At 36.1% G+C, this 24,687-nt stretch overlaps 3 protein-coding genes across 9 annotated transcripts; all 3 read right to left on the bottom strand.

Moving 5' to 3' along the window:
- Positions 1-164: 164 nt before the first annotated feature.
- Positions 165-4,042, bottom strand: LOC135627957 (uncharacterized). 4 transcript variants are annotated; one of them, XR_010492738.1, is made up of 8 exons: positions 3,650-4,042; positions 3,471-3,568; positions 2,281-2,553; positions 1,138-1,186; positions 919-1,024; positions 770-825; positions 408-458; positions 165-316 (listed from the first exon to the last, which is right to left on the bottom strand). XR_010492738.1 is itself a non-coding variant. In XM_065134434.1 (6 exons), the coding sequence occupies exons 1-5, from the start codon at positions 4,024-4,026 to the stop codon at positions 925-927; spliced, it is 897 nt and encodes a 298-aa protein (XP_064990506.1). In that variant the 5' UTR covers positions 4,027-4,042; the 3' UTR covers positions 571-825; positions 919-924. The 4 variants fall into 4 exon arrangements, 1 of the variants encoding a protein (XP_064990506.1); XR_010492736.1 differs by having other exon boundaries at positions 165-458; XR_010492737.1 differs by lacking the exon at positions 408-458 and having other exon boundaries at positions 165-407.
- A 346-nt stretch (positions 4,043-4,388) lies between these two features.
- On the bottom strand, positions 4,389-8,983 carry LOC135627958 (vacuolar protein sorting-associated protein 20 homolog 2-like). Of its 2 annotated transcripts, none has more exons than XM_065134435.1 (6): positions 8,791-8,983; positions 7,358-7,510; positions 7,066-7,218; positions 5,984-6,067; positions 5,390-5,570; positions 4,389-5,313 (listed from the first exon to the last, which is right to left on the bottom strand). In XM_065134435.1, exons 1-6 carry the CDS (start codon positions 8,890-8,892, stop codon positions 5,288-5,290), a joined length of 699 nt encoding a protein of 232 aa, XP_064990507.1. In that variant the 5' UTR covers positions 8,893-8,983; the 3' UTR covers positions 4,389-5,287. The 2 variants fall into 2 exon arrangements, with proteins under 2 accessions (XP_064990507.1, XP_064990508.1); XM_065134436.1 differs by having other exon boundaries at positions 5,420-5,570; positions 8,791-8,981.
- Positions 8,984-10,799: 1,816 nt separating this feature from the next.
- Positions 10,800-17,205, bottom strand: LOC135626189 (ribosomal RNA-processing protein 8-like). Of its 3 annotated transcripts, none has more exons than XM_065131316.1 (9): positions 16,942-17,205; positions 16,494-16,555; positions 14,467-14,540; positions 13,063-13,164; positions 12,827-12,921; positions 11,492-11,598; positions 11,293-11,407; positions 11,137-11,181; positions 10,800-11,005 (listed from the first exon to the last, which is right to left on the bottom strand). In XM_065131316.1, exons 1-9 carry the CDS (start codon positions 17,119-17,121, stop codon positions 10,937-10,939), a joined length of 849 nt encoding a protein of 282 aa, XP_064987388.1. In that variant the 5' UTR covers positions 17,122-17,205; the 3' UTR covers positions 10,800-10,936. The 3 variants fall into 3 exon arrangements, with proteins under 3 accessions (XP_064987388.1, XP_064987389.1, XP_064987390.1); XM_065131317.1 differs by having other exon boundaries at positions 13,063-13,174; positions 14,489-14,540; XM_065131318.1 differs by lacking the exons at positions 14,467-14,540; positions 16,494-16,555 and having other exon boundaries at positions 13,063-13,174.
- Between the last annotated feature and the right edge of the window lie 7,482 nt (positions 17,206-24,687).

Below are 24,687 nucleotides of genomic sequence, written 5' to 3'. Positions count from 1 at the left end.
AGGAATTTAGTTTTATGGGGTAAAAACTCATTACAATGTTCCTCGCAAAGAGCAATATGTAGAAATAGGGGATGAGATTTATACAAGAAACAACAATCGAATTGCATTTTAGATTGACATGAACAGTCTCAAGAGAGAGAGAGAGAGAGAGAAAAACAAGGAAATGCAACCAAAAGAATGTAATCATAAACTTCATGAAGTAATTTACTCATGTCACTATTACAGTGAGTTTGCGATCAAAAGCTTTAACAAATAAGCTGCGGATAATTTCTGAACATTTGGAAGTAATTGCCATCTTTCAAAGAGTTTCAGATGCCTTCAAAAGAAATTCTTCAAGTGAAACAGTTCGGACGAGGCAACAGTTCGATTTAGGTTTAGTTAATCACTGCAGGATTGGATGTAAGTACCTGAAAAACTCAACCAAGAGAATGCTTGCAAAGCTTCTATAATATCAAAACCTTCATCCAAATCACATCCAGATGTTAGTTCAGCTAGAAAAAAAACACATTCGAAGCTTATCAGAGTATCAAAATTCAAATAAGAATGATTCAAATAAGAAATAAAAGGAGATAAAACTGGAATTTAAAATGCGATTGAGGATCAAAATAGAATATGTAGACAAACATATTAAAAGACAACACATTTGACAAAGCCACTCACTCGCTTCTACGAATTTAAAATAACTAGTGGAGATCACACGCCAGTGAGAAGAATATTAAGCGAAGAAGGGCCCATTTGAGAGCATATAAGAGGAAGTTTGTCCACTTACGGCTTGACGTTGCATATACAAAAGGCAGACAATCACAAGCTTTGCAGGTGAATATGCTGCAAAAACACAGATCATCCTTTCACTCTTTGAAATATAAAGATGGCATTCAAAATTTAGATATTTGATCATGCAGGATGGCTTGTGTGAACCTCTTGTTATAACTGCTGCTCAGAAGGGCTTGTAGTTGCCTTCTTGATCTTTTTCTTCCTTGAAACAAAGCTGCTGAGGCCAACAGATTTTGATGTTCGCTTACTCCTGCCGATAGTTGTTTTCGGGAAACAAAGATCAAGAAGACTAAGCAAAAGAAAAACTCAAAACATAAAGTGAAGGGCAGAAAATATTAAGGTGTTAGGGAAGAGTGAACACACCGCTTGGCAAGTTTCCTTGTTTCAGGATCATCTTTTTCCGATGTTCCATCTGTTAAAAGACATAAAAACCATAACTAAGTACAAAGAGACAAATGTCACATTGAATCAAATGGGTATTCTTAGTAAAGCAAGCAAACATTTAGTTTAAATTTTGCAGAACAGCATAAATGAGCCAAAGAAAAGCAAGCAAACATTTAGTTTAAATTTTGCAGAACAGTATAAATGAGCCAAAGACAGGACACTCTTTGTACATCTAAACCCGACAACCAAAGCCAGATTGAGATGTTAATAAAATAAATATTTAAAGGATACAACTTTAGGCTTTCTATAAAAACTGTATGATATTCACTCCATAATTACATTACAAACAAGCATCTTAATTGAAACATGGAACTACATCATTTCATTCCACATAACATTCCACAGCAAAGTTGTAAAGTTTGGATCCGCCAACACTGAGATGAAAAAAACTGGTGTTCTGAGGAAAAACAAAGAGAAGTTTTAATAGAGATTTAGTACCAAACTATTTCAGCCTGGAATGTAAACTGTCTGCCTTTGTTCTTTAAAAGTTTCAATTTATGAACTCGTGATGAACATTATACTCCTATTTATCTGATTTATTTACATATAAGATAACATAAATGAGGCTGGCTATCCTGTTCATGGACACAATGGCCTTATCTTCCATCCCTGGCATAGACATCCCCAACACCTTGGCACATCTCCAAGCTAGTAAGGGATCAGCACAGCATTTATTGTTTTGTCACATCTCCGACAACTTGCCATGTGCATATATATTTTATAGGTCTTAGGACCAAATGGAGCTTCTTTTCTTTTTTCTATTTTCTTTGAGAATGAGTATATTGATGTTGGATCTAGACAAACCAAATTTATCGATAGAGTTTGGGTTTTTATTGGCAGCAATTGTTCAGATAAATTTCATCATAACACATGCTAGTCCTATTCAAGTCTAATGTTCATTAGAAAAGAACCAAACACCACACTTCCATTGGCAAGACCTTTTTCAAAGACAGAAACTTCTATCAGTCAGCAAACTTATGTTCAGTCATTAATCAAAGATAAATTGACCAAAAAGCATAATGTCAATATATATTCAATAAAGGACTAGCAGCTTCATATTACCTAGGCCTGTACCACCATCTGCATCATCATCTGAGTTTTCATGAGAATCCCAGCGATCCTCTCCATCATCGAAGTCCCAGCGACTTCCAACAGGAGGAACCCAGAAATCAGGCTCAATTATATCATCACTGTTTGCCTTTGTCTTTTTGGTAAGTGAATCACTCTCATGAGCATTCTTTTTCTGATCTTTTTTTGACTTGAATTGCTTTTTTGATTGTTTTGCATTTTTCTCTACAGCTTCTGCATTGGCATGGGACTCCATTTCCTTTTGTTCTGTAATACAAACACAGCACACATCACATCATATTGGCCATATCTTAATCATGATGCTTAAAACATAAAATACAAAAAAATGTTGATAATTATTCCTTAAAATTCTTCAACAGAAAGGCAATATTCCTGCAGATATAGAATTTAAGGTTAGCTTAGCATAGATCTCCAGAACCAAATCATTCCAAAACAGATCAAGAACTATTAATATTATTTTAAACTTTTCTAATAGTTATTCATGACTAGTCCAAAAAATGAACAACATTCACAGACTTGGAATCAATTTCAAGGTTGGTGGTGAAAATTGTGATCATTGGACTTGATAGATCATATTGGTTTGTTCAGATTACTGGAGTGATTTTCTCAAATAGAGCAAAAGACATAAATTGGATGTAATTGATTTAAAACTTAGGGAAACATGTTGGAACTACTAGTTTTTAGTTCAAACCAGCCCAGAGTTAGTTGCTCATCCACTTATTCCAGGTCATTTCGATAGATTCTTATCAATTCCCCCAACTTTGGAGGTTTTGGTCTTGGAGCATCAACCCCTCTTCTAATTATTAGTTTTCATGGATTCACATCAAAATCTTCCATTTTGCGTGACCTTCAACTGCCTCTATTTTGCATCTTCCTACCCACATTATTTCCATATCCAAATAACTCTTGAATGGCGAACTCTTCGCTATGTGATAGTATGTACGTGAGATCACAGTTCTCAGAATCACTTTTAACAGCAAGGCTTGAATAAAAACGATGGAAATTTGTCCACATGTATATAGCAAAAAAAAACTCAATTTTTCAGAGTAAGAAACAACATGAATCAGAAAGCCAACAAAAAAAAAAAAAGAAGTATATTTCAATCCGAAAAAAAAAGGAGTAGGATAATAAAATATCTTTTTTCATTTCTGCACAAAGAATACCTAACATATTCTGGAATTTCTTTCCACTGACGTGCTTCCAGATATGCTCCTCAGATTTATTAACCGCGTCTCCGGTAAGCTTGCACACCAGTTGCGACCTGCAACCAACTCATTATCACACAGTCTTCTACCTACGAATCAAAAATCCTTCTTCTTCTACGACTTACAACACCGCTTACTTGGAAGTGGGGTGGGGCTGGAACATATTGAGGGGTGGCTTCTTTCTGGCGACGGCAGCATCGATGAGGGCGAGGCGGCAGGCCTTGGTGCGGCCGTAGGCCTCCCGGTCCTTGGCGAGAAATTCGTGCCCCGTCTCCACGCAACGCAATCGCCCGTTACCTAGGTCCAGGAAGGTCGGCTCGCCCAGGAGGAAGGCGCCCTCCTTTTCAACCTTCTCCTTCTCCCCGTTGCCTTTGCCACCGCCGTCCTTCGCCTTGCTCTTCTTCTTACGGCTGAGGCCATTGCTATGCTCCGCCTCTTCATTAGAGGTAGGGTTTTGGGCCAGCGCCGTTCCTTCTCCCCCACCGTCCTTCACCTTTCCCCCTGGCTTTCCCATTTTGTTTAGCCGCAGCGAGGCACAATTACAGTTTTAATAAGGGTTGTTGTCGGATCGTAGGTCCCAAAATAACCCGATACAGATCCGATCCGAAGTACGGGTATAAGAAAACTATGGTTCCAAATTTCAAAGGCATGGGAATCGGGCGAGCATATTGGATTTTATACCCTATGGTCCGATACCAAGCGAATCGTACCCGATCTTACCCCCTACTTTCCTCGTTTAGGGTATGCATATATACTTGTGGAGTGGTCATAAAAGAGAATCTAACTACATCCTTTTAACACTTGAGGAAAAGTAAATAAACACAATTTCTGTCATTCAAACTTCAGAGAGCAAAAAAAGCAAATGGGATAGAAGTCTTTATCAAACAGAAATAAGTTGAGAAGAAATATGGAATTATCATTACCAACAATGGTCTAACATTTAATTTATTGTTCAAGATCAACAAACAAATAGTATAAAATAGGTCACCAACAAGCCAAATCATATTGGAGGTTTTGCATACAACTTACATAGTCACAAGCTGGAACATTGAATAGAATTTAGTATTTCATAATGAGTTGTGAAACAGCATCACTTTGCCTTCCATGTTAAGAATGAGTTAGTAGTGGGTGTTATTGGCTGAACACGAATAATGCTCCAAAGAAGATGCAGACTCCAAATACATCAGATCTTCTTATCTGAAAGATGAAATTGACAGATCAAAAGACCATGTAACTCATACAGCTATGATAAATTCTGTCAACTGAGGTGCTCAATTACAAGGCTAGACAATTAAAGAAAAAAAATCATAAATCTACAGTCAGAATTTGGAACTTGAACTAAGAAAAATTTAGTTGACAAGCATCAGTATGGACCAAACTTGTTATGCCCACTGACAACCTTGCTAGTGGACCAAAGCATCAACAATGTGAAATAGATGCAACATCAAAAAAAAAGAAAAAAACCAAAAGATCTTTGATTAGACAGTATAAATTATCCTATTTCAGATCGAGCTAAGAAATGAGAGAATATAGTTACATTCGGTTTTATTGGTTATTATCAGTTGAGTTCTTTGTACACGCAAAAGAAAAGAGCCTCTAAGGGAAAAAGAGCCTTTCATTTCGATCTCTAAGCTCAACACATATGTGCGTGCTGAGGAAGAAGCCAACTGAGACCAGAAAGAAAAGATGGGAGTTATCCTTGGAAATGTTACAAATCCAAGAACCACCACAAATGTTGAGCAATAATGAAATCCCCTTTATGTTCATTTGGGCAATCAAGCCGGTAGTGGTTCCTCCAGAACTGCATTTCAAACAAAACATAAACAGTCAGGTCATAACTATGCGTGACAGTTCTATGAATCATGATTACTACATACGCAAGTTCTTCAAGCTTGTAAGAGAAAAACCTTTTGTTTTTCTCTCTGAACTAGTTGAGATGTCTTTCACACCAGATGGTACATCTGGAAGATCAAGAAGTTCATCTTCTGTGCTCTGAACTTGAGATTCTACTTCTGGCACTGATTGAGCAGGAACAGTAGGCATGGATTGAAGGGTAATCTGCAGTACAAAATGTTCCAATAAATAGCCAAGAGTCACAAATATCATCAGAAAAGGCAAGCATAAATTCTGACAATCATGGGAGACACACAAACTTATCAAGTGATATAAAAGCTTAAATAAGGATCAGCAATATCATTGGCAGGGAAGAACTTGATGATGCTTCAAAGTCACTTATTACAATGTGTGAAGAAAACATTTTCTCATATTGCATGCTTTCCAAAACCACTGATGTGTATACATCATTACATCATGTGGCCCCTCGTGCAGAAATGAAGAGAATAACAGGGGTTGTTTTGATATGCATACTGATAATTGATATTAAACTTGAGTATTTGAAAATAGTCAGATGAAGTATAACAAATACTCAGTATGATATCAGAAAAGCCCAAAAAGTTAACGAAAAAACTTGCCTCAGTTTCCAAATTTTCAAATTCTGCCAAAACTTCTTCCTCGTCTTCGGCAGAAAGACGGTCCCCCAGAATTGCATTTATTTCCTTCAACAAGTGCAAAAAGCAAATGATAAATTTTAGAAGTCGGCAATTAACTCACTTTCAGATCAAAGAGAGCATGATAAAAGTTTATCATACCATTGAATGACTAAACCTATCGAGAAAAGGAAAAAATAATCACATCTCTAAATGGGATTTTCCAAACAGAATGAAGTAAATAATCAAAACTACACTTTGAAACCTTAGAAACTTCAATTCAAATAAGTGAATAGGATTTTCCAAACCCATTCTCCAAGAAAGAAATAGAAAAGAAAACATGGTAGTTGGTACTATTTCTAGTAAAGGTGAGGATTATAAAAACAGAGTCTGTAATTTTTACAACCTCACAAGAAAAGCTACTACAATTGTTGTATAACAATTACCCAAGGCTATTAAAAAACCAACTTAATGCCAAAGTAGGACTTCAAAACACTAATATATTCTCACCATATCATCCCTGATCAGCAACAAATTTAACATTGAAATGAACTGGAAAATTCTAAATAATATGTCATAAATCTATATGCCACTCTTATCTCCGTCCTCGAGTACCTCAACTCCAAGCATATGCTTCGAGCATTTGACCTTATGGTCCCTCCAAATCAGTGTTAACCCTCCTTGAACCACTTCCCATCCACACCCTCATTCCGCAACTAATGTCTTTCTTTTCGCATCAAAGACCAATGCAATTAAGATCAAGAATGCTCTGCAGTTTCGGGCTCAGGCCTAACTAGGCCAAAGACATTAGGCTTATGTCTATGTCAGAAAGTGGCAAGTTTTCCAGTCAATCTAAAGTAGCAAATTAACATATAATTTGATAATTCACAGAGCCAATCTTGGGTTCAGATTCTGTAAGCTTATCATAGACCAACAATACAGGCTTCTTTTTTTCAAGTACGAGATTCATTTGGTAAAATAACTTGAATTGAAAGTGAAGTTGCAAAATGTTCAGTTAGGAGCAACAGTGACTGGAGACGTAGGAAATAGATAAACAGATATCTCACTTCCTGATAAGCTTTAGCCTCAGCAGAATCATCCATCAGCTTTTGAACATCTACCAGACTAATCTCACTTTGTATAGCTTTAATGGCATTGTTTCCTGCCTTCAAGCTTTCAAATACAGCTTTCTGCTTGCTTGCTAGCTCAATATCTGCCAACTAAAGAAGAAAGAAAAGCCACTCTCAGGAAGACAATCCACGGAAGATATAGGCACTTTACACCTCTATTATAGTATATAAAGTGAAACAATATATACACCACAACAAATGATATACCAATTAGAAAATCAATGCATACTTGTTGCTCAACATTTATTAGCCAAGCATCAGCCTTTTTCAACAGCTCCTCTTGAGTTTTCTTCTTCTTAAGTGCAAGCAATGCCCGGTCTTTCCTCTTCTCCCGGATCAAGTCCCTAGCAGCTTGCTTCTCAGCTTCAATCACAGCTTCAAGCTAAAAAAATGCAGAACAGGCATGGAAAACAAATACAGTATGTTTAGTGAACATGAGCATATTGTATCGAGCACTAGAGGTAGCATCAAACTCTAGCAGCAGCTAGAACTTCAAACAAGTTAACTATGCTAGAAAACCAAGCGCATCTTCAAACAAGTTAACCATGTTAGAAAACCAAGCACATTGGAATCACTGCAGCAATCATCACTATAATAAACACAGAACGAAACAAGAAAGATATCACTAGTACTAAAGACTAAAACCAGAATTACTACCATGACCATATCAATATGTGATAACAATCATAGTTGATGGGCAAGTAAGAAGAATAGTCAACATTTTGAAGAGAGTCTTAGAATATTCATAAATTGGTAAAATGCTACCAAGCTTGAACTCTGGCATAATGACTTTGTTCATCAGCTATGAAGATGAAATGTGTCATTACATATAAACTAAGCTATCTTCCATTGTGCCGAAAGAGATGCTTTCATGTCGCCAACAAAGATTATTTAGCTTAAAATAAAAAAGAAAGCCAGGTTGAATTCCATCAGAGATACATCAGTGACCCTGATCCTATGTCCTCCTAACGTAATTACAAATTGTCAGTGTATATTGACGAGAAGGTTTATCAATGACACGATTCAGTTCTCAGACAGATACCCCTAAAAGAAAGTCACATAGATCTCAGAATACGAATCCATCAGATATTAGGAAAGAAGGAAAGGTCAATGTCTCATCTCGTAACACTAATTAACACGCTAATAGCTAACCCTGCCCTTTCTGGTAGCTGCGTGATGAGAACATCCATCAAGATCGAAAATTCATGTGCTGTTTAACTTTGGTTTAACCGAAGGGACACGGAGCCACTCGGATTTTGAAGCATTCGAAACTATGAGGCACTTTGAAATGAAGGGAGATCATCATGATAAGGTAATCCCGCCATCATCGGAACTAGGTCGAACGGATGGAGCAAGACCAAGAAAACGCAAAAGAATTATGGTCATATCTCCACAAAAGCAGCGGCAACTTGGAGTATACAGACCTCCTGTCGTGAGGACTCGGAAGCAGCGATTCACGCTTCCACTTGGCATAAGCAATGGAGAAAAGATCAAGAAGAACCACCAGGCAAGGACAGAAGTCCTCGAAGATCGGGAACCATCATTTCAATTGCCTGTCTAGGTCGAGAAAGAAACAAGCACCGTGGCCATGGGGAAGGAGGGATTCTGCGTTGATCAGGGGAAGATCATGAATCAGAAGTGAAGAGGGGGAGGGGAGGTGACCTGCTGCTGGTACTGGGCGAGCTTGCGGCGCTGGGTCTTGAGGGAGAGGATGGCTCGATCCACCTCCGTGATCTTGGGTTTCTTCACGAAGACGTTCCCCATCTGGATTTCCGAGTTCAGAGCTCGCTCGGCGAAGGCGCAGGAGTTGCAATGTGGTCGACCGAATAAGCAAAAAAAAAAAATGACGGGAGGAAATAGGGAAGATATAGGAAGAAACAAAGGACAAAGTCAGTCGGGGCTGGCGTCTTTGTCTGGCCTAATTTCCATATTATCCTTAAATTTCATGCAGTTAGATTCTAATCCCGATTTCTATATTTTAAAAAAATTATCTTAATTTTTTTTATAATTATAAAAATAAAATATTTAATTTTATTTATCTTAGCACGATCAATTTTATTGACAATACAGAAAATGACGACGTATGCAGGAATATTATAAAAATAATAAAAAAACAATTTTAATATCTTAATCATATTTTTTTTTTAAATTTTATTATGTCCTAATTAAAATATTATATTTTATTATTATGATAATAACAAACGATAATATCATCGAGGGTCATAGGCTATTGATGTGATTGATCTTGTCGATGTAGATCCGAACATCGATGACTAAGACAGAGGCGATAGCAATAGTTTGATAATGGTGATGACGGATTTTGAGAATGTGAGGAGAAAGAGAACCGTTTGACAAAAGATTAGGCAAAAGGAAAAAAAAAAAGACAATGATGATAATGCCACGAGAGATAACATCGACGTAGTCATCATCCTCATGATATTATCATCTCACGAAGGAGGAAAAGAAAAAGGAGAGTGAGCGACAATGACACTATATTCGGCTTCTGCAGCTTCTTACGATTACGAGGGAAGAGAAGGGAGAGCGATTATTTTCTTTCTTTACCAATATTATTATCCTAATCCTCCTTTTTTTTTCCTTTTACCTCACCTATTATCGTCGCTCTTTCTCTTCCTCACATCCCTAAGATCCACCACTACCATCATCAAACTATCATTGTCACCCTCGCCTCAATCATCGTTGTTCGAATCAACATTGACAAAGTTGACCACTACCACAACAACCACCCATGACCCTCGACGATGTCATCATCTATCACCATCATAATAATCGAATAAAATTTTTTAATTAAAATATAATTAAAATATATATAATTAAAAATATTAATATTTTTACGTCACTCCAACGTTATCAAATACTATATCTTCTATCAATAAAATTGACAATACTAAAATAAATAAAAATAAATATTTTATTTTTATAACTATAAAAATTTTAATATAAATTTTTTAAATCTAATGATAAGATGTTAAAAGAATCTAACTACGTGAACCCTCCAACAAGTAAAAGGGTAGTTCAAGGATATTCAGAACGGTGATTTTAGGATGTATAACGAACAAGGGCAAAACGGGTAAAAAAAACCGAAATTGGCTACAACCAATTGGATTCCCGAGCCACGTCCGCGTGCACCGCCCAGCTCAACTTTCTCCCGCCATTACACCACATGCAACGCCGGCGACACCACAGGAGGAAGCGCACGGCGACCGTCGCCCCAGGTTAAAGTCTCCACGGCCAATTCCCCCCCCCCCCACCACGTAAGCTCCAAGCACCCAGTCTCCTCGCCTTTTTTCATTTTCGCAAATGCCCCTCATTTTTCTTTTTTTCTTTTTTATCAACAGCCTGTAGAATGGTGAAATGCACAGAATTAGGGGAGGAGTTGCGATGGATCAAACCATTGTTGAATGATTTGATCTATTCCTAAACAGGAACAGATGAGATGCTTAATTTCATCATGCATTTACCAAGGTATCTCTCTCTACCTCTTCCTCTCCCTCTCTTATAGGCAAAAAGAAAACCAACATAACTAGGAAGGAAGGATTATTTCAGTACCATAAAGCCGTGTTAGAGTTAAGGCTTCATGGATCCTGATTAAGGCCCCCATCTTTCACATTTTTTTTCGTGTCCAAATCATGTTTATTTTTTGCGATAAAAGGTTACCAGCCTGCTGTGACTTTTTTTTTACTGTGAGACAACAAACATAGAGCAAGAGTTTACCATCCCATGTACTGGAAGAAGCATACACATTATCAGCATCCATAATATTACGAGGTTCATAGGAGTGGAAGGAAGCTCATCGCCTTTTATATATGCAAGGTTTCAACTCTGGCCATTTGATGCTCTCGACTTGGGAATCTTTTTTCTGTGACATAATGTTAACAAAATTAGTCACAACCAACACCTTAGGTTTATCTTCCATGTTGCTATGATAGAAATCTTGGGAAAAAAAAAATCAATAATAAAAGTACAAGAGACGAAAGACAACAATCTTACTGCTTTCTTGAAGTAGAGCAGTACAAACATCTTGTTAGAAAAATCCTGAAAAATCACATGTTGCACATCAGCAATATTGTAGAAAAGATTTAGCAGATTAGTGATGATATTCCATCAAGTTATAGATTGTAAGGATTTATAGATGAGTGAGCAAACCTTTGAAACTAAAGAAAACCCAAGCTGGCTGACAGCTTCAAAAAACTTCTCTGGATCAGCTCCTCCAGTGTTGGGATCAAACCTGCTTCGCACTTCAGCTATCAAAAGCCAACCGCTGCACCATGGAACTTGTGAATGTCTATAAACAACATATAAATCACATCTTAATGAAATGCCAGGAAGGGACCAAGTAGCTAACCTGGGTTTCAAAACTCTTTTAGCTTCCTGCAAATAGTTTGAATAGTTGGTTCCCATCAATGACAAACAGAAAACCGCAACATCTACAGAGGATGAGTCCAATGGTGTCTGCACATAAATTAGCCCATATCTAGTGGTAAATACATAGCAAAAGCAGAAACCCAAAAATCATTTCTTAGCTTTTTTAAAAAAATTGAAAATGCAGTAAAATGTATTACAACTCATCCAATAATTAATTACGTCGATTAAAAAGGAATATCAGTTACAAGCTGCAAAACATAGTTTAGAATTTAGTATGTTATTAGTACAAACAGAACAAAAAATTATATCTACATCACTCTTCTCTTTCAAAAGATATCAAAATTCATAGTCTTTGATACCACAAATCTTTCATAACATGCCTGACCTCAATTAAGCATTAATAAAAAAAGTATTTCAAAGTCTAAATTCTCAACAACAAAAAAAACATTGAGAGAAAAGGTCAGAGGTCCTTTCCAGAAGTTCATCTAGCAGTTTTTGGAGTGTCCCACTGAAAGAGCAATTTTCAAGTAGGATAGCGAGTATTTAACACTAATACAGTCCTACAAGTCTATGGGTTGCTCTACACAAGTTCAAAAGCAGAATAGCCAAGAAGAAAGACGGACTGCCAACATGGTAACAGATAACTGATATGAAACAAATGTGAGCAATAAAGATGCAGATATTGAATAAGATGCCAAACATCCTCCACCAGTTGCAGAGCTCCTTCACCGTATAAAAGCAATAGGTGATAATAGGGCAGCAGGCGTACACCACCACTCCATGCAGTAAACAATCAAAAGAAATATATAATATATCCTGGTTGGTCATTGAACTACCAGAACTCTGTTCTTGTAATGAATATTAAATTGAGAAGTTAGCTTACAACTACACTATTTGGCTTGCTTTTTTTCAATAATAGCCTGACCTACAAGACTATTTGGCAAGAAACATGATCGTCTTTGACAGAGGGATATATCGCAGGTCTTCCTTCATTGCTCAGTACATATTTGAAATTGGTGTATCAGGCAGCAATTAAGTATCATAAATCATAGAATTACAGCCATATAGCAGAAGATGTATCTCAAAAATTTTGGTTTGAGAGAAGTTAATAAAAACCTATAGCTGGTGCTTATAGCCTGCAAGAAATAGCAGCTAAAAAAAACTACACTTGGCTTACAATGGAAACTTAGCCAAACTGAAAATCAAACAAGTTAAAACAAATAAATTACATACAAGGACAGCATTCCCTGGTGGGTAATATTAAAACTATGAATTTAAAGGCGTACTAAAGAATGTTATCACAGGAAATACATACATGAGCCATGTCACAAGCAATTACTGATGGGTCATTGGAAACAAGGTCAATGGAGAAGACTTTATTCTTCACACTTTTCGCGAGTGTTGCATTCCCTGGAATACCACACAACTGATCAATAGAGTTTTAAAAAGAGAAATATATTTCATGCATTATCAGATGATATCCAACAAAAAAGCTTATGAGTCAGAAATTCAATAATGCAATCAGAGAAGTCTCTTTCTCTGAATCCTCACCACAACCAAAATCAGCAACTTTTAATGAACTCTGATTCCTTAGCCATTTAGCAATTGCATTGACTGGCTGCTCTGGCCAATGCACCATTTGCTCTTGGTATCCTGCATGATACTAAAGAGTGAAACATAAATCATAACAGAATACATGTCTTAACCGACTTCATGTACTGTTAGATCTTATTAGTATGATCTTAACCAATTTCAACGTAAGACTATGTTATCACTGCAAGGAATGCAATGCATCTTCAGCACCTCAGTTCCCAAAATGTATAGGATAGGATAGAAAGTCGTCAAAAACGACCTAACATATCAATGATCTGATATGACACACAATAGGCAAAGCATCCATGCATTGTTGCAGACCAGCACGGTAGAGGTACGTACGCTTTTAGGGAAAAGACATGCGGGAAGTTAAAATGTATCTACGAGATACAGTTTTTAGGAAGAGAAGTAGCATAATTTAAGTACCAAAATCTAGTGTGTGTGAGGAAATTGTAGGGAGATTGAGAGTAGAAGATTCAGAATTTTTAGTATATACAAAAAGGTTAAACATAAAAATGATGTAAATGTTATTGTAGATAAAGGTCTAAAGGACAATGCCATAGAGGTGAAAAGATTTTGGGAAAAATATAACTTTGAAAATTGTGTTAGGAGAACAGATATGGATTTTAAGTGCTTATGCTCCTCAAATTATAAAGAAATTCTGGAAAAATTTAGATATGATAACTCAAAGGATACTTCTACTTGAAAAACTTAGCAATAAAGAAGATTTAAAAGGTTGCAGGGAGAGAACATGGAGAATTTTAAAATACTTGGGGGTTTTGGATACTAGAAGAGGAATGAAGAAGACAACATGATTTTGGATTTAGCTTCTTATTTTCTCATAATGTATTAGACAAATAGATATTTTTCTCACTAGAAAGTTAGATAGATAACATGTAACAATTGTAAAGTTATACCTGAAGAAAGCTTGACTAAATGAACATAGATGATGACATAAGATATATGTTTTAGGAAATGAAAAAGGAAAAGAATAACTAGTTTCACTAGAAATAGACGGTGAAAATTTGAAAATAATGATATAAGGTTTTCTGGAAGGATGGGAAAAGAGAACGTTTAAAACTTGGACAAAGACTATTATCACAATTTCTTTGATTACAACCCTTTCTACCTTAAGAAGTACCTCTCTTAAATAAACCCCTTTCCCATGAGGCTTATGTCTTGTTTCAAGCTAGATGCATCCATGGACATATCTTAATCCAATAAGAACTTCACAGAGAGTAGCTAACCTATAAATAACAACAATCATAGCAACATATCTCAAATATGCTGAACTTTGCAACCACTTTATCAGTTCAAATCAATTAAAATAAATTTGATATATGAAGATGAAACAGAAAATACCGATGGAACAAAAAAAAAATACCACATCAAATAGCTCTGGTTCATTCTTAAACAAATTGAAGGCCTCACTACCACTGCGATGAAAGATAAAAGTATATCAGGAGATTCGTTTTCTACAGGTACCAAATTTAAAAAACAATTGAAAGAACAAAATCCTATAGCAATTTCAACTTCCAATTGACAGCTACACGCATTGGAACATTTTGTAGCTATGCGAGAAAAAGAAAACACAAACTAGTGTAGAGTTCATGCATATCACTGATGAAGAAATCCATTACTGATGAAGAACAAACTCTACAAAGAAAATGGTGAACAGAAGAGTAACTACAAGAACATAGCAGTTGGACTACTAAAGGGCACAATTACTGTTTAAAAGAATGTTTAAGAACCATAATACTTGCACATAACATCAATATTTCGATGGGCTCATTCACATGCTAGTGAGAAGATTAGGATATTCTTGACTTTTACTGTAATACTGAGAACATGAAGTACAATAATCAAACCACTTGAAAGAATGATAAATGCCCTGGAGTTCATTTTTAAATCAAGGCCGAAAAAGCAATTTTAAACTCTTTGTCCAACATGTCCGTACATCAAGTCTTCCTATTAACTTTAATCAGAGGTACAACAATTAGTTTTATAAGAAGAAAATCATAACCAATAGCTATACTAATCAAACAAATTGCCAGACTGAATTTGTAACATGCACAAAAGTTATGAATCATGTAACCATCCTACAAGCCATTAGGCTTATTCTTAAGTACTCTAAATGGAAGATATTGACATCAAGTAACAATACAACATAACTTTATACAGCATTCGGATGACAATATGGTCAAGAGGTCTTTTTTTTTCCAAAGATTCCTCTGAAGAGAAATTGAGTGTCAAACACCATATATATCTAACAGGATAAGTAGAGATATGTAGGTCAAAAGAAATAGATAAAAATCAATCAGGATTGGACTCCAAAAACCACCAACATACTAGTGTTGACCTCCAAAACAAAGACGGGCCCAACTTGGTGAAAACAACATATTCAGATTGCTAACAAATTCAACAATGCAAAACCAAATTAAGCAGAGTTTCAACGAAATTGACTAACTTTTTAACCAAAATTTTAAACAAAATTTTAAAAACATATTCATAGGCTTATTTTTAATGAGACTAAATACATCAGCCAACAAGTTATGATAACTTTAAACAGCATATTGAGCTTTTGCATTGAAGACCAGGAATATCCAACAGGACAAGTAGAGACATATAGGTGAAAAGATCTAGATCAAAATCAATTTGGAGTAGACTCATGAAACCACCAATTGAAGAGTGTTGACCTCTAACAAAGTCAGGCCCATCTTGGTTAAAAGAGCATATTCATATAGTTTGCAAACTCAACTAAATGCAGAACTTTAAAACAAACCGCACCATTCTATCAGATAGTTAAATTGAATCTGTTATAGCTTACAGAGATAAACACTTGGACAACAATCCTAGTCAAGCCATATGAGAACCTGCCTTAATTGTGTAACTTAACAAACTTTCATGTAATTTATCCCTCTCCGGGGAAGATTTTGTCTTGCTGTCTCACTTTAACCATCCCACTTACAAAATTCTACCTACCTAACCTTCCCTCTGACCCATTTCTTTCACCAATAATAATACCTCAGGACACTATACAATCTGCTACATATGCCAAATGCATAGAATTGATGTATGGATACATACTTCTAATCCATGTAAGCAGGCTGCAAGATTCAGTTTCATGGCATAACCACAAGGGATTGGTAATATCAAAATCAAATAGAACAACAGATGTTGCTAATAGTTTGAACATGTAGTCTGTTCAAGTTTCTTTAAAAGATTCGATTCCCGATTCCAGCTTTGCCTTCAACTATTGCTATTTATTCTAGTAAAGTGGGTATGAAGAAATTTTTGCCTATTTGTATAGCATCTGATGATGCTAGATAGATATTTGCTAGAATGTCCATCCCAATAATATTATGATATATAGTCAGAGCAACATGCACCTGCAAGTGTATAATTTCTCATTTAGCATTCTGAAATGGCCTCCAGATAACCTCATTCGCATCTGCATGACAATGGATGACATTATGGTCGATACAATGTGAATAGAGATGAAATGTCACTATCCACTAAAGGATAACAAAAAGAGGCTAAGAACAGCAGGGCTTGCATATAAAGACATCAACGATAAGAAACTATTCTAGCAAGAACGATCAGCTGGCTAAAAGTGTAGACAGTGTTGTTGATCGGGTTTAGTTTTAAGGAAAATAAAAGGATAATATAACCCACATCAAGAAATACAAGAGAGAACAAGATATGAGGGTTTGAGGTGTTAATTCGGCCCAGCAATCTTGGAAGGCATATGGTCCTTGGGGAGGTTCTTGCCGTCTCGGAATCCCTAATAGCGAATATCTTGAAAGGTGATGGAATGGGCGACACGACGAATCGTACCTTCTGCAGGAAGCCGAGCTGGTTCTTGGAGGTGGAGGGACCCTCGATCTTTCTCCGCTTCGGATGTGGCAGCGGGAGCTGCGGAGGCGGTGAGTTAGCGGATTCCGAGCGGCTTTGTGGCTTGTGTCTCTTCCTCCTCCGCTTCCGGGATGGATTGTCGGGTTTCCCACCATCCGTCATCTGCGAAGCTTGAACGGAGAGGAATGGCTGCGGGAGAAGGGAGAGCAGTAGAGAGAGCCGCCCGTTCAAACAGAACCTTTTCTCTACCCTAGGGTTCTTTATGTCGGTCCAATAATAAACAAATTTTACATTTTTTTTTTCAAATTTGATTTAAAATAAAAATAAAACGTAAATTTGATGACCTTTCCTTCAACCTGAAAAATCTTATTTATTCTTTTTATATATTCAGAATTTAAAAAAAAAATCATGTATCAACCTCAAGTTAGACGACTTCAATTCCGATTTGAATCATCAATTTTTAATTATAAATAAATAAAAATAAACAATTTATAATTTTTTTAAAAAATCATCAATCATCAATCATCAATCAATTCCAACCGAAACCGAAAATGCTAGATTCGATTCCGGAATCACAGGTTCAAAAATGTTAGATTCTGTTTTCAAAATTTAAGAATCGTAGTCAAACCACTTGGGTTCAGTTCCGCTTTAATTTGAAACCAATGAATCATTAAATCGGTTTGATCAATTGATTTGAACTAACACGGTTTAAATTAATTTTTTTTAAATCACAAATCATCAATTGGAATCGAAACTTAAACTATTGGGTAAGGATTAGGAATCGTAAAAATGCTAATTCTAGTTCCAAAAATCAGGAACCACTAGGTCTAATTCTGGTTCAGTTTGAAACAAATGAATCATCAAACCAATTTGATTTCTATCCAAACCTGATTCAGTTTCGATTCAAACTGAGCTACACCAAGTAATTACAGATAAAATCTTTTTATTGATATATATATATATATATATATATATATATATATATATATATATATATATATATTACGCTGAGTGTAACATTATATATATCATGGGAAAAAAATATACGATAGATTATTGTATTATTAAACTCATCATTATTGATTTGTTTATTATGTTTATTTAATATAGTTAATTTTTATGTCTAGCTGTTTAATATCAATTTATAAGAATAAAAATAATATATAAAATTATTTAAATTATAAAAAAATTAAAACCCTGAGTCATGCAATAAAACTTTTAGAAAGAATGATAGGATAAGACTTGAAATAAATATTTTTAAAATTAATTTTATTTTATGTATGAAAGATCCATTAGAAAAATTATTTATTTATTAAAATAATTAATAAAATTTATTGAGAGAAAAAAAAAGGATTTGTATATTATTTTTTTTGACTCAGAGTATAGGGTTTCTAGAGAATTTTAACGGTGGGTTTTAGAAAAAAAAATCTATAAATTATATTGATGTTATTAAAGCATATGATAATATTGTAGGGAAATTTAGAGGTAACATCACATACACAGCGGAAGAACAGAAAAGAAAATTCTCAGATTTTCCAAAAAGGTGTTCATCATCGTCCGAAAATTGGTATGCAAAAACTCACAAAACTAAAAATCACGTGTGAGATAGTTGTGATACTTAGGGAGATCGTATATCCTTAAAATCATGTATATCTATGGGAGAAGATGAAGGAGGTCAAGCACTATCATCTCTAAAGGTGATTCATATGGTAGGGGGCTGCAAAAACGCTCCTCAATAGCTGCCTAAATATTCATACCTGTTGGCTAAGGATGAGAATATGATGTGGCAGCCAAAAAGGCCCAGCTTATGACCCTTTGGTTCCTTCCTATTTATAGAGGTTCCTTATGAACTTAACCATAATAGATCCTACCCTATTGAGTATTAAATCTCTATCCAATTACCCAAGCCTCTTAGATTGGTAGATCTCTACCCAATAATCTCTTATTAGTGTTAGGTTCAAGAGCACTAAGAGGGGGGGGTGAATTAGTGCAGCGGAAAACCTTCTGCGATTAAAATCGAAAACTGCTTTCGTTCGATAGAAGTAATTTTGGTAAGAAAGCCGATTCGTAAATCACTTCAACTTTTGACTAGGAGAGATGCAGCAAAGATATGAACGCAGTTTGCAGTTATGATGGAAATCAGAATATAAGCGCAAACTAAAATACGACGTTCGTACGATAAAAGCGATTTCGGTATAAAAGCTGATTCGTAAACCACTTTAACTTGAGATAAGGCGAGATGCAGTTAAAGCAAAGATATAAAGTCAGTTTGCAGTTATAATGGAAATAAGAACGTAAGCGCAAACTGAAATACGACGTTCGTACGATAAAACTGATTTGCGTCTTAAACCTCGATTCGGAAAGCACTGAACTTTGAAACACGTTCGTAAAAACACAGAAGGCAGTAAGCTATTGAGGAGGTTTGCAGTAAAGATAAGATGCTCAAAGTAAATGCAAACCGAGATTTAGAGTGGTTCGGTCAATCTTGACCTACTCCACTTTTAGCTTCCTCCACCGACGAGATCACCGACGTCAACTAGAGGCCTTCCTTCAATAGGCGAAGGCCAACCACCCTTTTACAGTTTCACTCCTTTTGACGGGCTTAGGAGACAACCCTTACGAAATTTTCTCTCCTCTCTTTACAACTCAGAACTTGGAAGAACAGAGGGAGAAGAACTTTTGGCCTTTACAACAATTTTGAGCTCTAAGAATCACAGAAAAAGATCAAGATTTCGGTGTAAGTTGATACACTTTCAGTGCTGAATGGGTGGGGTATTTATAGGCCCCAACCCAATTCAAATTTGGAGCTCAAAATTGTCAATTCTCGGAATTCCGGGATTAGGCGGCTGCACTTCCTGACTGGAGCGGTTGCATCGCCTGGCAGAGCTCGAAGACTGAGCCTCTGGGCGGTGCTACCTCCTATCAGGGGCGGTTGCACCTCCTGACAGAGCTCGAAGACCGAGCTCAAGTGGTTGCACCTCCTGACTAAGGCGGTGCCACCTCTTGTCAGGGAAGGTTACACCGCCCAGTCTCGCTCGGAGACTGAGCCCCAAGCAGTGCCACCGCCTGGCTGGAGCGGTTGCACCTCCCAGTCTCGCTCGGAGACTGAGCCCAGGCGGTGCAACCTCCTGCCTTGGGCGGTTCAACCGCCTGGCAGAAATCAGGTCCGAATGGGTTGATCCATTTGGCCCAATTTGGGTTTTTCAGGGGCCCAATTGCCCAAGATTAAGTTAATGGGATCACCTCCCATCTCCAACTTAATCAATGTGCTAACTACGATTTTTCCTAAGACATTTACTGCAACTTGCTCCGGTGCATCAATCGCTTCTTCCGGCGAGCTTCCGGCGAACTTCCGTCGATCATCCGATGAACCCTCGGTGATGCTCCTGCGGACTTCCGGCAAACTCCTGGACTTGCGATGATTCACTTGGCAAGTTCCGACGAGCTTCTTTGGCAAGCTTATGGACTTCTCGGATTTGTTCCCACATAACTTCCAACGACTGTCCGAACTTCCGTCGAACTCTCGAACTCTCAACGTGATCATTGTCTTGACTCCGGCGCAACTCCTGCTGCATTTCTCACTTTCATCATAGTTAATCCTGCACACTTATCTCAACATATAGATTAGATAACAAATGACAATTGACTTCATCATCAAAATCCGAGATTCAACAATCTCCCCCTTTTTGATGATGACAATCAATTGATAATGGAGTTAACCTTAACTCCCCCTGTCTATATGCCATACTTGAGATAAGTCATTCTTGAATTCAAAACCTAAGAATTCAAGAGACATATTGATAAGTTAAAATCATTTGAACTTATCAATACTCCCATCATGATTCCCATCATGATGTATCTCTCTGAAGATGATGTCAAGGCTTGACATTCATTTTCAAATATAACAAGTTTGAATGATGGTAATAGTAGCAATTCATCATATTGTAAGATATCAACATGTAAAGCTGTGAAGTAAGATTTTGATATCATTACATGATGTACACATGTCAAATATTTTAGCAAGTATTGCATTTCTTCACATGGTAAGATATCAACTCAAGGCATAATGCAAATTAATGCATGACATCTGTTCATATATCTCTTGGTGATGCAAGCATGGCATAATCATAGTATCAGTATTTATAGCATCAATTCATATATTTCTCCCCCTTTGTCATCAACAGAAAGCATGGTAGTTGTGATACCAGCAAATTATCAAGCATATAAAGGAAGGCATGATACGTAGATTGCGTTGAATACTTCTTCCTCTTTTTTTTGTTATAATCCTTTTTGCATGAAGGAGGAAAGCCATTTGTGATACCAGCTATTTGTGAGTTTACTTTGAGTCAAGATATGTGTGTGAAACAGCTTTTTGCAAGTAAAAATACTATCATCCATATTTCAAGATGGAATTCATAAGCAGGAATCATTTCATCAAATCCATTTCAGAAAAGAAATATTTTTCATAAGAGTGTATGAGAGAATTCGATTTTTAGCATTCCAATTGTTAAGCGAATTCGAAAAATGAAATGAACTCTTTCATGCATTCGGACAAGACTATGCTATAGATTTTCAAATACAAGACAAAACATTTTTGTATTCAACACATAATTTCCAACATGTTATTTAGGCATGTAATGGCAATCAAGTGATTTGAACATTTAATAAAGTCCGAAAAATAATTTTTAACTAGTTTATGTATTCAGACACATCAACATTCCTAATTCTCTTCTTATGAAATCAAATTGCTCTTCACTCAGAGGTTTTGTAAAAATATCAGCTAGTTGATGTTTTGTATCAATGAACTCTATGGTTATGTCATGATTAGTAACATGATCTCGTATAAAGTGATGTCTAATATCAATATGTTTTGTTCTTAAGTGTTGTATAGGATTCTTAGTTAAGCATATTGCACTTGTGTTATCATATTTAATGGGAATATTTTTAAGATGAACTTTGTAATCTTCTAAGGTGTTTTTCATCCATACAACTTGTGCACAGCATGCACTTGCTGCAATATATTCAGCTTCGGTTGTTGATAGTACAACCGAGTTTTGTTTCTTAGATGACCAGGAAACAAGGGCATGTCCTAAAAATTGACATGATCCTGATGTGCTTTTTCTATCTAGTCTACAGCCAGCAAAGTCCGCATCAGCATAAGCAATTAACTCAAGATTCTCTGATTTTGGGTACCATAATCCTAGATTTGTGGTACCATTAATATATCTAAGTATTCTTTTAACTGCTTTGAGATGAGATATCTTAGGGTTTGATTGAAATCTAGCACAAAGTCCTACACTGAACATGATGTCTGGTCTGGTTGTAGTGAGGTAAAGTAAACTTCCTATCATACCCCTATAAGTCTTTTGATCGAAGCTTTCTCCACTTTCATCAATTTCTAACTTAGTGGAGGTGTTCATAGGAGTGTTAATAGCCTTTGAGTTATTCATATTAAACTTTTTTAATAAATTCATAGCATATTTAGTTTGACTAATAAATATGTCATTGCTTAGTTGTTTGATTTGTAAGCCTAGGAAGAATGTTAATTCTCCCATTAAACTCATTTCGAATTCAAGACTCATAGTTTTAGCAAACGATTCACAAAGAGATTCATTCGTGGAACCAAAGATAATATCATCAACATAAATCTGAACAATGAGAAAATTATTTTCAAAATTCTTGATGAATAATGTAGTATCAACATTGCCTTTTGTGAAATTATTTTCAATAAGAAAAGAACTAAGTCTCTCATACCAAGCCCTTGGGGCTTGTTTTAAACCATAGAGAGCTTTAGTTAATCTAAACACATGATTAGGGAGGTTATTATTTTCAAATCCAGGAGGTTGTTCAACATAGACTTCTTCGGAAATAAAGCCATTAAGAAAAGCGCTTTTAACATCCATTTGAAACAACTTAAAATTATTACTACTAGCGTAGGCAAGGAGCATCCTTATGGCTTCCAATCGAGCCACAAGAGCGAAGGTTTCTTCGTAATCGATACCTTCTTCTTGGTTGAAACCTTTGGCCACTAATCTAGCCTTGTTTCTAACCACGATACCATTTTCATCTTGCTTGTTTCTAAAGACTCATTTAGTACCAATAACTAAATGGTCATTTGGCCTAGGAACAAGCTTCCACACCTCATTATTCTCAAATTGATTCAATTCATCTTGCATTGCGATAATCCATGAATCATCTTTCATGGCTTCGTCAACACATTTGGGTTCAATTTGGGAGAGAAAAGCGGCGTTCGCACAAAAATTTTTAAGAGAAGATTGTGTTTGAACCCCCTTTGATGTGTCTCCTAAGATTAGCTCCTTGGGATGAGCATCTACATACTTCCAATCCTTGGGTAAGGATGTTTCGGAAGTGGATGCATCCAAGTTGCTAGTTGGAGATGGGGTTTCATTTAAATTTAAGGAATCAAAATTAACATCATCATCAAAATCGTTTTTCCTGATTTCGGAAATCTCATTGAAAACAACATGAATGGATTCTTCAATAATTAAGGTTCTTTTATTGAAGATACGAAAAGCTTTAGAAACCGAAGAATAACCAAGAAAGACTCCTTCATCGGATTTAGCATCAAATTTTCCTAAGTTATCCTTTTCATTCAAGATAAAACACTTACACCCAAAGACTTTAAAATATGAAACATTGGGTTTTTTGTTGTTCCATAACTCATAAGGAGTTTTGGTGAGTAAGAGTCTTACCAGAACTCTATTCAAAATATAGCATGCGGTGTTTACGGCTTCGGCCTAAAAATATTTGGGTAGGCTATGTTCATTCAACATGGTTCTTGTCATTTCTTGTAAATTTCGATTTTTTCTTTCTACTACTCCATTTTGTTGAAGATTTCTTGGAGTAGAGAAATTATGGTTGTATCCATTGAGTTCACAAAATTCTTGGAAATCATGGTTTTGAAATTCTCCACCGTGATCACTTCTAATTGACGAAATCATAGACCCCTTCTCATTTTGAACAAGTTTACAAAACTTGGTAAAATATCTAAAGCATTCATTTTTCTGTTTTAAGAAGTAAGTCCATGTATATCTACTATAGTCATCCACAATGACGAAGGTGTATTTGTTACCTCCTAGGCTTGATGTAGAGATTGGTCCGAACAAGTCCATATGGATCAATTGTAAGGGCCTAGAGGTGCTTATTTGATTCTTAGATTTGAAACTACCCTTAATTTGTTTACCTAATTGGCAAGCATCACATACATTATCTTTGATGAACTTGATATGAGGAATTCCTCTTACAAGTTCTTTAGATGATATTTGAGTGATTAGTTTCATGCTAGCATGACCTAATCTTTTATGCCATAGCCAAGCATCCTCATTCAAAACCGAAAAACACATTTCATTACACAAATCATTGATGTCAATAGTATATACGTTATTTTGCTTTAATGAAATCATAGACATGTTTTTGTGTGGTTTTTCATTAGATTCGAATCTGACAATGGATCCTTTATCACATAGTTGACTAATGCTCAAGAGGTTATGTTTTAAACCATTAACTAACAAAACATCTTCAATAAAGAAGTTGGATTTGTTACCTATGGTTCCTTTACCAATGATTTTACCCTTGTTGTTGTCTCCGAAGGTGACATAGCCTTCGTCTATGCTAGTGAGCTTAGAGAATTGAGATGGATCTCCGGTCATATGCCTTGAGCATCCACTATCAATGTACCATCTCTTGCTCCTAGCTTGTGATGGTATA

Source organism: Musa acuminata, chromosome BXJ2-11 (genome assembly GCF_036884655.1).
Source record: "Musa acuminata AAA Group cultivar baxijiao chromosome BXJ2-11, Cavendish_Baxijiao_AAA, whole genome shotgun sequence".
NCBI lineage: Eukaryota > Viridiplantae > Streptophyta > Magnoliopsida > Zingiberales > Musaceae > Musa > Musa acuminata.
The sequence above is the reverse complement of the archived record's forward strand: the minus strand, read 5'-3'. Positions and strand labels throughout refer to the sequence as shown.